At 39.8% G+C, this 14129-nt stretch overlaps 2 protein-coding genes across 2 annotated transcripts; both read right to left on the bottom strand.

Annotated features, from left to right (window-relative positions):
* LOC109835139 lies at positions 615-3202 on the bottom strand. Its single transcript, XM_020403128.1, has 5 exons — positions 2937-3202; positions 2054-2695; positions 1368-1833; positions 774-884; positions 615-662 (listed from the first exon to the last, which is right to left on the bottom strand). Exons 1-5 carry the CDS (start codon positions 3200-3202, stop codon positions 615-617), a joined length of 1533 nt encoding a protein of 510 aa, XP_020258717.1.
* On the bottom strand, positions 11161-13751 carry LOC109835140. Its single transcript, XM_020403129.1, has 4 exons — positions 13450-13751; positions 12616-13229; positions 11909-12003; positions 11161-11295 (listed from the first exon to the last, which is right to left on the bottom strand). Exons 1-4 carry the CDS (start codon positions 13749-13751, stop codon positions 11161-11163), a joined length of 1146 nt encoding a protein of 381 aa, XP_020258718.1.

A 14129-nucleotide genomic window follows, 5' to 3' on the forward strand; every position in this document is an offset into this window, starting at 1 on the left:
AGTTATATTCACCCACGGTTATGGGACATATAGTAGAGACAATGGTAATACATGCTGTAGTCATCGTGTATTCAAGCTTATTTGTTGAGTTTACGGGGTTGTTGATAGGCTTATTTGTTTGTTATAAGGTTGTAGCAAGTTCATTGTAAAAGAAATTATTTTTGGATACATGTTGTTTTGTTAAGTTTAACGATTTATCAAGAAATATTATGGACTCACTGTTAAGGTTATTGACTGGTTGTTAAGTTTACGTGTTTATGGATTGGTTGCTAAGGTTGACTCTTTGTTGTCAGGCTTGTTGATTTATTGTTAAAGTTAGCGCTCTGTTGTCAATTTTTATGTATTGGTTACTAAGGTTAGCTATCTGTTGTTGAACTTGTGGAATCGTAGCTATCTGTAGCTCCTTGTTGTAACGTTTAGCTCTACTGTATAGCTTATTGGTTGAGAAGATCAGGGGGTGAATTGATAAGCTTATGGTTTTGTTGTTTAGATCGTGGATTGGTTGTCAAGCTTATGGATTCCTTAACAATAGGGTTAGCTATCTGTTGTTAAGGTAAGCTGTTAATTGTCAAGCTTATGAATTGGTTGTTAATGTTAGCTATCTGTTGTCAAAACTATGGAATGGTTGCTAACGTTAGCTCCCTGTTGTTAAGGTTAGCTATCTGTTGTATTGGTTGTTAAGGTTAGCTATCCTGTAGCTGACAGGCGAAGGGATGGTGGTGTTGCCGCGTGGAATGTGGGGATAGGTAGGTGTTCAGGTTATATTAACTCACCTCCTTGGGAACTAGGAGGAACATTGAATGCAGTAGCAGAGAATATACGCCGGTGACCGTGACAACCAAACGCTGCTGAATAACAGCAAGGGACCTCTCCACAAGAGGGCGCTAACAATTAATCAATAAACATAACAATTAATCAAAAACTTAACAACCAAAAAAACATAACAATTAATCAAAAACTTGAACATTAAAGTGATAAATTTGACAACCAAAAAAATAACCTTAACAACCAAATCAAAACTTCAACATTAAAGTGATAAACTTGACAACCAAGTAATAACCTTAACTACCAAGTCAAAACGTCAACATTAAAGTGATAAACTTGACAACCAAGTTTATCACCTTAACAACCAAGCTATGACCTTCTCACTTGTAGTGATATACAGGACAACAAATCCATATACATGACAATAAAACGCTAAACTATATAGGCTCGTTACAGCTTGCACGATTGTGACCCTCCATGTTGCATCGAGAGCACTTAACCGGTCGGGTGTTCAGCGACCTGTTGTTTATTCGTCTAGTGCATGGTCTGCCACGTCTTTTTTTGGTGAGAGGAGGCTTCAACACTCGCTCTTCTGGCGGTACAAAGCGCTTCTCGTAATCTGGGATGGGATAGATGATCGGTGCATAGCTTGCTCTGAACGCAACAACAGTCATGTACCAATCGCAATATTGATAAATTTCTCGTCCCATCCATGTAATTGCAGCGCACGCATGTTTGCAGGGAATGCGGGTGATGTCCCAGGACCTGCAAGAACAAGTCCGATTCTTCAAATCTACGCGGCAAGTTTTATTGGACTCGACCTCCACAATATCTTCCGTCGAATGTTTAATCGCCAAGCAGCTACCATGCTGAATGTTATCACTCAGCACCAACTCCGCTTCCGGGCATAGGTATCCAGACCATTTCTGACCCAATAGCCTCCTTTCATGCATGCGCTCCATTATTTGCTTCCGTATGGTCTCAACCAAAGGTAAGATTCGCAACAATCGTGCCTTTCTTATCCAGCTGTTGAAGGACTCAGCAACGTTTGAAGTAACATGGCCATACCTTAACAACAAAGCACTAACAATAACAATAATTCCTTAAACTAAACATTAAAGGCCTAACCTTAACAACAAATATCCTAAACTTAACAGCAAAACCCTAGCAGAATAACTCTAACCATAACAATAAAAATCTAACCTTAACAGAAAACTGTAGGATAACTCTAACCTTAACAACTATAACAGTGCTGTAACAAAATAACGTCGGGACCAAGCTATCTTACCTTATACCAGGAAAATGCGCGTTTGCCCATCTCTCCGGGGAGTATTCCATTACAGTGACATAAGCCCTGTGATCGATCGCTGCCAATTCTTTCATGTCATTATCCCATTCAGATATTGTGAACTTATAAGCCGCAGATTGTAACAGCTCGCCCAACGTAGTCGCGATATTTGCCTTGTGCCCAAAATCCTTCATCTTTTTTTTGAAATTCTCGACTAGATGCAGAACACACCTTGAATGGAATGCATCTGGAAAGAATTCCTCGACTGCTGCCCTGATACCCTTGTCGGCGTCTGAAATCATTACCAGTCGATGTGGAGGTTGGTAAGGATTTTCCCTATCATACAGTAACGTCCATAATCCTTGTAAGAACCATTTCCAGTTAACCTCATTCTCTTGGTCGCATACGCAATAAGCTAGGGGAAATATTCCCTGGTTGCCGTCATACCCAGTAGCGCTAAGTAGTATGCCTCTGTAACGATCTTTAATAAATGTTCCATCCAAAAACAATAGAGGCCTACACCCAGCAATGAACCCTTCAATACAGGCATTATAACTAATGAACAGTCGCCTGAACCTCCCGTCATCAGCATCAATAACAACACGACTCCCTGGATTAGTTGCATGCACCATGGATTCATACCTGCATGAATATAACAACAAAGCAGTACATTTAGCGAAGGATTCATAACCATAACAAATGATCTTCAAACTTCACGACCAACACGTATACTTAACGACGAACCAATAACTTTAACAACTAATACGTATAGTTAGCAACCAACACGTACACTTAACGTCGAACCGCCAACTTTAACAACTACTACGTATAGTTAGCAACCAAAAGGTAAGAGTGATTTCAGAAGAATAAAAAAGATAAGGACCATCTCAGTGAATCGTAAGCCTCATCATCGTCACCGAACAGGTCCTGTTGAGCTGTCTCCTTGCTCCACCACGCTTTACTGTAGTTAATCTTGATGCCAAAATTAGAGAGCATGTCGTTCTTGATATCGACCGCACGAAGATCTGGCCTAACCTTCAAAACAGCTTGTATTTGGCTAGCAATGAACTTCCTTGATGCCCTTGAGTTGCCAGCATTTGCTCCATGTTGACCGCAGGTGTGGGTAGACTCGAAATTCTTTATGGACATGATAGACGAATTTCTGAGCGGGGAAGCAAACAACATCCAAGGGCAACCATGTGTGTGTTTGAATCGGCAATAGACTCTTATGCGTCTTTGTTCATTGTGGTAAAAATCATACTCGAACCGTTTAGCAATTGAATAGTATTGAAGTGCTAATCTAACTTCAGCAGCACTATCAAATTTCTGACCAACTTCACGTATGGAGGTGTGCCACTCAGTTGGGATCTTTGTTTGGTGATTAAGCATGTCTTCCAGCAGCATGATCGAGTCGCCGGTGGGGTTGTCATTAGGAATACGCTCATCATTACAGGTTTGGGTGAACGGGGTATCTGCGCACCGCGAATTTTCTGTCGGTATTGTCCTGAAGTATAAATCAAAATACATAGCCTTAGCAACGAACTGATAACCTTAACAACGAACTCATAAACGTAACAACCTACACATATCCTTAACAACTAACCCTTATACTTAAGGGCAGACTCGTGACCTTAACAACAAACGCATATACTTAACATCAAACACCATAACTTAGCAACCAACTAGTATACGTAACAGCCAACAAATAACTTTAACAACCAGTGCTTAACATAACCTTGACAGCCAACACATTACCAAAGCAACCAATGCATGAGGTTAACAACTAATGGCAAAACCTATCAGTGAACTCAAAAGGAAATCTGGAGTGTAATTCCTACGCAGTTTCCGGCGTAGTCTGCGTGTTCTGCGAAGTTGAGGATTCCGCAGCGGAGGTGGCATACAAATTCGCGTCTGTAAATCCATTACGCCGACAATACTCGAACATCAAATTTAAGTCGTCGTCATTGTCAATTGAAATACTGAATTTCTTTTCCCTTTCGCATATGAACTTCAGTGAAAGAGATTGCATTGGTATTTTAAGCCTTTCCGCCACTCGATATCTCAAGCTGATTATTTCTGTATTCTCTTTGATAACGACGAATACACCGTCACCACAAATAATATTTTTACTATAATAATAATAATATTATTATTATATACTAATGTTTTTTAATTAAATATATACAATATTTATTAGAAATTTTAATATTATAATATTGTTTTTTTAAATATTCATCTCATTTAGGTGAAATAATATTTTTACTATAATAATAATAATATTATTATTATATACTAATGTTTTTTAATTAAGCATATACAATATTTATTAGAAATTTTAATATTATAATATTGTTTTTTTAAATATTCATCTCATTTAGGTGGTTTGAATTCCTTGGTCTTTTTGCATGTTTTCCATTACATTTAGTTGCAATGAGTGATTTTTATGATTACATTATTATTCTTAAAATGTACCCAATAGTCATTACTAATAAAACGAAAATAAGAGCAGAGAATTGAGTTTTTCTCAATATTTCCAACAAAGCAATATTCTTCATTTTTGTCGTCAAATTGAATTTACATCATAACAATCATTTCTACTATGACAACTTACTCATGTTGTCCTATCATAGTATAAACATTCTCATTTAAAATAGGAAAAATTGCTTCCAGCCCATAATCTCTACATAGACCAAACATAATCTCTTTAATCAAAATCAATCTTTTGTAGAAAGAAAGATCTGACCAAGTCCCAAAACAATAATGGTACTGCATACTCCCATAATGTTAATGCTCAAAGAACCCTAGTTCATCTCCGATCCAAACACACTGCAGTATCTTGTTAGCTCAATGTTACATATTTTCGAAAGCTCCTTGATTTTCTATTAATTGTTAGGTCTAAAAATACCCTTACGTTTAAAATTCCCCGTTATGAGTTACCTCCTCGTCCGTACCCTGTCATCTCTCTCTTCTGCAAGCAAACCGACTCCAGAAACCCAATTCAAAACCCTAGCCCTAAATCAACCGACCCCAACGCAAACCGAATCAAAGCAAAGGGATCAAAATGGGCGACGATTCAACCCCCAAAGCCAACCTCAATGCCGACCACAACGAAAGCGATGACGCCTAGTGGTGCGAAATCTCAGATAGAGCCCATACAACTGCAGTGCGGACTGAATCTGAAGCTCGAGCTACGATTGGTGATGTTCTAGAGGACATCGCAACCAGCCATTCTCATCCCAGAAGCCCGCCTCAAAATTTAAGTGTGGGCCCACGCGAAGGTCTAGAGGGCAGCACCGGCACCACCGGCGCGTCCAACGATGCCACTAGAGCGCTCCTTGGTCTACAGAGAGGAGAAGAAGAGAAGCACGTGGCAGCACCCAAAAGGTAATTTTTACCGCAAGTTTTATGTTGTTAAGGTTACGGTTTGATTGATAATGCTCTTAGTCTGGTGGGAAGGTCCAAAATTACGGTGTCTGTTAGCTGTTGAGGTTACTGTTAACATGCAAGGTCTATGCTTTTATTGTTGAGGTTGTGTTTGGTTGTTGAGGTTAGGCTTTGGTTGTTAAGGTTAGGTTTTGGTTGATAAGGTTGTGGGGTTGTTTTTAAGATTGTTGGTTACTGCCTTTATTGTTGAGGTTGTTGTTTAGTTGTTGAGGTTAGGCTTTGGTTGTTAAGGTTAGGTTTTTGTTGTTAAGGTTATGTGGTTGCTGTTAAGGTTGTTGGTTTACCCGCAAAGTTTACAGCATAGTTGTTATGTTTACTGATTATACTCAAAAATGCTCTCGTCTTGTGTTTTTGTTTTGTAGAAAAAGGGCAAAGCCAGCTATTACGTTGCGGCCCACCGCCAGCTTCGGTGCCTATCACGACTTCATGCAGAATTTGGTGACGCGTATGGGGCCAAGGCATTTTGCGGCCTACGAAGATAGTGTATTCAGACACTACGTCCAATTTGGCCCACCTGGCGTCGATCTTCCCACCTTTGAGCACATTTTGAGTCAGTGGGACAAGAAGAGCAAAAAATTCGTCTTCACCAATAGGAATGATGGAGAAGAGATCGCATGCTCATTCAACCTTGAGTGGGTAATGGAGCATACATGGTTCTCCAATGAGGGGCTTCATGTTGACCACAATCGGGACAAGAAAAGTAGGATTTGGTTCAGGTTTTTTGACAAACCAGAGGTGGGGGGTTCCAGCAGTATAGCTCCCCCCAAAGGAGGCCCCACCAGATGCAATGTGGAGGACCTGCTCTTGAAGCTGGTACTATCTTCTGATCGCCGAGATGTGAAGGACTTTGTCCTGCTACAGATCCTCTATCAGCCGAGCATGATTTGGTGTCCAAGCAGTGTTTCTGGCGTTCCTAGGCATTTATTCAAGTACGTCGACAGCATCGAACAGGTCAATAACACTGCTTGGGGGACCTATATATTCAGTGAGACATCTGACGCGATAGAGAGGGCACCGAAGGGTCCTGAGCCAGGGAAGACGACATTATATCTGCAAGGGTGTACCCCTCTAGTTTGTGTAAGTAATCATGTTTTTTACTGATTGTGAAGGTTAGGGTTTAGTTGTTAATGTTACAGTTTCGTTGTCAAGGTTACGGTTTGGTTGTTAATATTACGGTTTGGTTGTTAAGGTTACGTTTTTATTGTTAGGGTTACTTTATTAATTGTTACGGATGAAGGTGTTTGTTAAGTTTTTATATCTCTAATGTGCAGTTGTGGTATTATGAACTCACCGGCATCAAGAAGCCAGCACTTGGTTGTACGGTGAGGCCTCCCCTGACAAATTGGGTGAGACTTGGGCACGTTGCTGGTTCTTTGAGATTGGCCACTGTTGTTGCGAAAGCAAGCAAAGCTACGATAAAGCTTCCACAGCAACATGGACAACTTCAAAGAATCGAGGGAGGTTTTTGGGGGAAGGAGCAGGGGATAGAGAAAGAGAAGAGGAGAGAGAGAGAGAAGAGGAGGATTAAGGGTCCGGCTGCAGTAGACGCCGGCAGGGCTCGTGGCCCAATAGACCTTCTTCACAAGAAGAAGAGGAGAGAAGAAGATGACGACATCCCAATTGATGCACTTGTAAGAACTTAGCAATCGTGGATTTTATTTGTTTTTGAATTAATTAATCCTTTTAATAGTACTCTACCTGTCCGTTGCATATGTGATGCCACAGGATATTGATGAAGACGCCGAGCAGCCAAATGATGCAGTTGAGCAAATGGATTGGCCTCAGCAAGTTATCTACTGGAAGAGCATCGCGGCAATGAACGAAGCATTACGTCGCGAGAACGAGAATAAATTCAAGGGTATGATTGCTGCAGACCGTGTAAAGATAAGTGCTCTTTCTGTGAAGGTGGCTAAGCTGTCTGCTCAAAATAGAAGACTGAGAGAGGAACTAAGAGAAGCACGATCCGGAACCCTCTCTGTATACAAGGATAAGAGCCCTACAGGATTGGTTTCCAGCCCATTGATGGAGCCGCAAACTTGTACATGTTAGATGTGGCTTGCAATTACGTTTGCGTGTTATGTTTAAAGATTGATTGATAAGTATATGGATTTATTGTTAAGGTTAAGAATGTATTGTTAACTTTACGGATCTAATGTTAAGGTTAGGGATTTATTGTTAAGGTTAGGGATTTATTGTTAAGGTTAAGAATGTATTGTTAACTTTACGGATCTAATGTTAAGGTTAGGGATTTATTGTTAAGGTTAAGAATGTATTGTTAACTTTACGGATCTAATGTTAAGGTCAGGGATTTATTGCCAAGGTTGGAGATTGATTGTTAAGTATCTTGGTTAGTTTTAAGGTTATCTAACTGATGCTATGTTTTTTTTGACAATGAAGTACCTAAGCTCATTTGTGTTTATTTTTTGAATCAGACACTCCAGGCACCGTGGGTGGTATTGATGTACAGTACGAGGGGGATGTTAATAAATCATTATTATTTGATGAAGCTAATAAGGAGAGTGAGGCCCCTCCAACAGGGAGGGCCTCTCCACAACCATTGTTTTCTGATATTCACAAGGAGAGTGAAGATGCTCCGCCAGGAGAATTACCTCCACCAGAGGCATCTGCTGTTGACAAGGCTCTTGAGGCAGAAATAAACGAGGGAGAGAAGGTGTCCCCCCCAGCGAAGGAGCTACTAACTTGTACAGGTTAGCTTGCTTTTGTACTATATGTTAGAGATTGGTTGTTATGTCTACGTATTGGTTGTTAAGCTTTTTATTGTTTATACTCTGAATATTATCAGAAACAGGCACTCAACGCGAGGGCACTGGAAGGGAAATAACGCCGGCGGTTGAAGTCCCTTCTGCAGGTGATGGGGAGACGCAAACTTGTATAGGTTAGCAACTTTTTCACCATGTGTTTAGGCATCAGTTGTTAGGTTTACTATGAAATTGTTAAGTTTAGATAGAAGGGGCTATGTTTTCTTAATATTTATACTTCGAATGGGTTGTTTGGAATCAGACACTCTGCGGGAGGACACTGGGATGGAAATAAAGCAATCAGAGAATGCCCCTCCACCAGCAGAAGAGACATCAACTGATGACGAAGCAATCAGAGAATGCCCCTCCACCAGCAATAGAGACATCAACTGATGACGAAGATGCTCCTATTGTGTTTTTAAGGGCTTTGAATAAGAGAAAGAGGGGTGCAACGGGGGCACGCGGGAAGGTGGCCGCTGCTGCACCCCCTAAACGGAAGAGATGCAAAAGATCGGTGAAGCCTTCCAAGTGGGTAGTCACCCCTTACACTGAAGGGAAGAAGAAGAAAGAAAAAGACAACATAGGGGACAAGGCTATAATAGAAGTGGGTGGGGAGGAGGAAGCGCAGGTGCAGGAAAACAATGCAGAGTTGGCTCCTGCTCGGCTACAAAGTGACCCCCACTCTATCTGGGAAAAACACATGAGTTCCCCTATGAGTTCAGAAGAAGAAATGTACAGAGATAAGCTGAACGAGGGGATTCCCTTTCCAGATGGCTTCATCATCAAGTTTTTGGGCGACAAGGACACATTTGTACATAACTATAAGGTGTCAGCAGACGTTGCCGCGCTACTGACGGAAGAGGAGCAAAAAGCTCTTAACCATTTTTGCATTTGTAGATGTAACAAGTAAGTATTTACCTCACATCTCAAGTATTTAGTAGTTGTTAAGGATACGTGTTTGATGTTAAGGTTACGTGTTTGTTGTTATGGTTACGGGTTTTTTGTTATGGTTATTGATTTGTTGTTTAGGTTAAGGGTTTTTCGTTATAGCTATTGAATTGTTGTTAAGGTTGCGTGATAGTTGTTAAGGATACGGGTTTGATGTTAAGGTTACTGGTTTTCTTGTTATGGTTACGGGTTTTTTTGTTATGGTTATTGATTTGTTGTTTAGGTTAAGGGTTTTTCGTTATAGTTTTTGATTTGTTCTTGCTGCTAATTGTTAGTTGCTAACTATTATTTTTGCGTGGTAGTTGTTAAGGATTCGGGTTTGATGTTATGTTCACGGGTGCTTAAGGCTTATGGTAGTTGTTAAGGAAACATGTATGATGTTAAGGTTACGTGTTTGTTGTTATGGTTACGGGGTTTTTGTTATGGTTATTGATTTGTTGTTTAGGTTAAGGGTTTTTCGTTATAGCTATTGAATTGTTGTTAAGGTTGCGTGATAGTTGTTAAGGATACGGGTTTGATGTTAAGGTTACTGGTTTGATGTTATGGTTACGGGTTCTTTGTTATGATTATTGATTTGTTGTTTAGGTTAAGTGTTTTTCGTTATAGTTATTGATTTGTTCTTGCTGCTAACTGTTAGTTGCTAACTATAATTTTTGTTTTGTCCCTGTTTGTAGTTTTATTAAAGCGTACGACGGATCAACAGGGTCTATTAGCCGGTTTGAGATCCTCAATATATTACACGGTGGGCGACTGGATGATGTAGTAAGATTTTCGATTGGTATTTATTCATTAGCATATTTAACAATATTATTATTAATTACTTGTTGCCAACTTATGATAGATTGTTGATACGCTGCTTGATTTAGTTCGTGAAAATAAGATATCGTCGTCTAGTATAAAATTTGGGGTGGTCCCTGTTTGGTTTAGTGTAAGTTTATGTCTGGTGTGGCGTACTCCTACCTATCAGCACATAATCTATGTTAAAAGGAATCTGATCGGGTTAATTCTTTATTGTAGCACCAGATACATGTGCCGAATCCAGATTACCAAGAACTGCATGATATCTACATCAAACGCTTGGTCGATGAAGGGTGTACTAACCTCTTAGTTCCCATTGTCCAGGGCGATCATTGGCATCTGCTGGAGTTTGATGTCGAAAATGATATTGCCAGGCATTACGACTCCTTGAAGGAGAGATCTGGACATTGGGAACATGTGCTCAAAATCGTCAAAGCCTTCAACTACATTAAAGCTGGCTTCAATGAGAACCAATTACGCAGCGTATTCGACCCAATCAAAGTTCCATGCGAGGAGCAACAAGGTGCTAATGTTACAACAAGGTGCTAAGCGTTACAACAATGTGCTAATGTTAGCCACCAATCCATAAGTTTAACAACAGAGATCTAACCTTAACAACCAATACATAAGCTTAGCAACAGAGCGCTAACCTTAACAACAGGGCGTTAAACTTAACAACCAATACATAAGCTTGACAATCAGTACATAACCTTGACAGCCAATCAATGATCTTTACAACAAAACAATCCGCTCAACAATACAACCATGTATCATACCACGTCTTTCTTTACAATCTTGCTTACAACCAAGTCAATGAAAAAATAAGCTTAACAGCCACGCCGTGATCTTAACATAGAAAAAATAACAATGAGGTCTGCTACAATCTTAACAACCAATAAATAAGCCTAACAACAGAGCTAAACGCAACAACAAGGTGCTAACCTTAGCATCCATCCCATAAGCTTGGAAACAGAGCGCTAACCTTAGCAACAGAGAAAGGAGAACTTGTAGGTTTTGGGGAGAGGGTAGTTTTTTTCAGATTAAATATAGAGGGTCAACAGAGAATATATGGTAGGGGAGATCGACGCAAGAATGCGCCGAAAGGATGTCTGCGCTATCCTGTAGTTGAACAGGCGAAGGATAGGAGCCCAGGTTAAATTAACTCTCCTCCTTGGGAACTAGGAGAAACATTGAATGCAGTAGCAGAGAATATCCTTCACTGACCGTGACAACCAAGCGCAAGTGAATAACAGTAAGAGACCTAACAGTAAACATAACATTCAATCGATAAACCTAGCAACCAAATAATAACCTTAACATCAAAACCATAACCGTAACATTTGTAATGATATACTTGACAATAAATCCATGTGCATGACAATAAAACACTAAACTATATAGGCTCGTTCGAGTATAAGATTTCTTGGATTCTGACTGTATGATAGCATCAACCATTTGAATGCTAATAACCTTATCTATTCCCCATTGTCAATTCTCTAAGTTCCATAAACTGTGCTTGAATATAAATGGCTTCCAACGAAGAGCTTTCCAGCAGCCTGTTAAGAAAACGGAAAGCTCTTTGGAGAAAGCCATTGCTATTCAAGCTCATCCGATGGAACTTCAAGATAATGACAATGGGGAATATATAAAGGTAATAATATTCAAAAAAGGTTGATGCTATTATATGGTCAGAACCCAGAAATATTGAAGAAGTCTTCATAAGCGTGAGGGCTAGCCGTGATCTTCTGGTTTATGAGATTGGAGAGGGGAGAGCTTAGGATGATCGAGAAAATAGCGAGGACAAATAGAATGGCGGTGATGGGAAGATAAAGAAGATGTAAAGGTGAGGAGAAATGTTATATAGTTCGGTTCTGTATTGGAACAATCCGAGGGATGGTGATATTACTCTACTGCCTTGGGAACTATGAAATGCATTGAATGCAGTCAGATCAAAAATATATCGGTAACCTTGATAGCCAATTGCAAGTGGATAATAGTAACCTAAACAACAAACAAATAAAACTGACAACAAAGAGCATGTGGATAACAGGTGTATAACAGTAAACTTAACTTTCAATCGATAAACATATCAACCAATCAAAAACTTCAATATTAAAGTGATAAACTTTACAACCAAATAATAACATCAACAACCAAGTCAAAACTTCAACATTAAGGTGATAAACTTGACAACCAAGTAATAACCTTAACAACCAAGCCAAAACTTCAACATTAAAGTGATAAAATTGAAAACCAAGTAATAACCTTAACAGCCAAGCCATAAAACCTAACAATTTTAACGATATACTTGACAATTTTAACAATCGATGATATTGACAGCAAAGAGCAGGTGGATAACAGGTGTATAACAGTAAACTTAAATACAATCGATAAACCTATCAACCAAGTCAAAACTTCTACATTAAAGTGATAAACTTGACAACCAAGTAATACCCTTAACAACCAAGTCAAAACTTCAACATTAAAGTGATAAAATTGAAAACCAAGTAATAACCTTAGCAGCCAAGTCATAACCTTCTCACTTGTAATGATATACCTGACAACAAATTCATATACATGACAATAAAACGCTAAACTATATAGGCTCGTTACAGATTGCACGATTGTGACCCTCCATGTTGCATCGAGAGCACTTAACAGGTCGGGTGTTCAGCGACCTGTTGTTTATTCGTCTAGTGCATGGTCTTCCACGTCTTTTTTTGGTGAGAGGAGGCTTCAACACTCGATCTTCTGGTAGTACAAAGCGCTTCTCGTAATCTGGGATGGGATAGATGATCGGTGCATAGCTTGCTCTGAATGCGTCAACAGTCATGTACCAATCGCAATATTGATAAATTTCTCGTCCCATCCATGAAATTGCAGCGCACGCATGTTTGCAGGGAATGTGAAGGATGTCCCAGGACCTGCAAGAACAAGTCTGATTCTTCAAATCTACGCGGTAAGTTTTATTGGACTCGACCTCCATAATATCTTCCGTCGAATGTTTAATCGCCAAGCAGCTACCATGCTGAATGTTATCACTCAGCACCATCTCCGCTTCCGGGCATAAGTATCCAGACCATTTCTGACCCAATAGCCTCCTTTCATGCATGCGCTCCATTATTTGCTTCCGTATGGTCTCAACCAAAGGTAAGATTCGCAACAATCGTGCCTTTCTTATCCAGCTGTTGAAGGACTCAGCAACGTTTGAAGTAACATGGCCATACCTTAACAACAAAACACTAACATTAACAATAAAACCATAAACTAAACATTAAAGGCCTAACCTTAACAACAAATATCCTAAACTTAACAGCAAAACCCTAGCAGAATAACTCCAACCATAACAATAAAAATCTAACCTTAACAGAAAACTGTAGGATAACTCTAACCTAAACAACTATAACAGTGCTGTAACAAAATAACGTTGGGACCAGGCTATCTTACCTTATACCAGGAAAATGCGCGTTTGCCCATCTCTCCGGGGAGTATTCCATTACAGTGACGTAAGCCCTGTGATCGATCGCTGCCAATTTTTTTATGTCATTATTCCATTTAGATATTGTGAACTTATAAGCCGCAGATTGTAACAGCTCGCCCAACGTAGTCGCGATATTTACCTTGTGCCCAAAATCCTTCATCTTCTTTTTGAAATTCTCGACTAGATGCAGAACACACCTTGAATGGAATGCATCTGGAAAGAATTCCTCGACTGCTGCCCTGATACCCTTGTCGGCGTCTGAAATCATTACCAGTCAATGTGGAGATTTGTAAGGATTTTCCCTATCATACAGTAACGTCCATAATCCTTGTAAGAACCATTTCCAGTTAACCTCATTCTCTTGGTCGCATACGCAATAAGCTAGGGGAAATATTCCCTGGTTGCCGTCATACCCGGTAGCGCTAAGTAGTATGCCTCTGTAACGATCTTTAATAAATGTTCCATCCAAAAACAATAGAGGCCTACACCCAGCAATGAACCCTTCAATACAGGCATGATAACTAATGAACAATCGCCTGAACCTCCCGTCATCAGCATCAATAACAACACGACTCCTTGGATTAGTTGCATGCACCATGGATTCATACCTGCATGAATATAACAACAAAGCAGTACATTTAGCGAA

The sequence above is a fragment of the Asparagus officinalis genome, chromosome 3 (genome assembly GCF_001876935.1).
Source record: "Asparagus officinalis chromosome 3, Aspof.V1, whole genome shotgun sequence".
Classification (NCBI taxonomy): Eukaryota; Viridiplantae; Streptophyta; class Magnoliopsida; order Asparagales; family Asparagaceae; genus Asparagus; species Asparagus officinalis.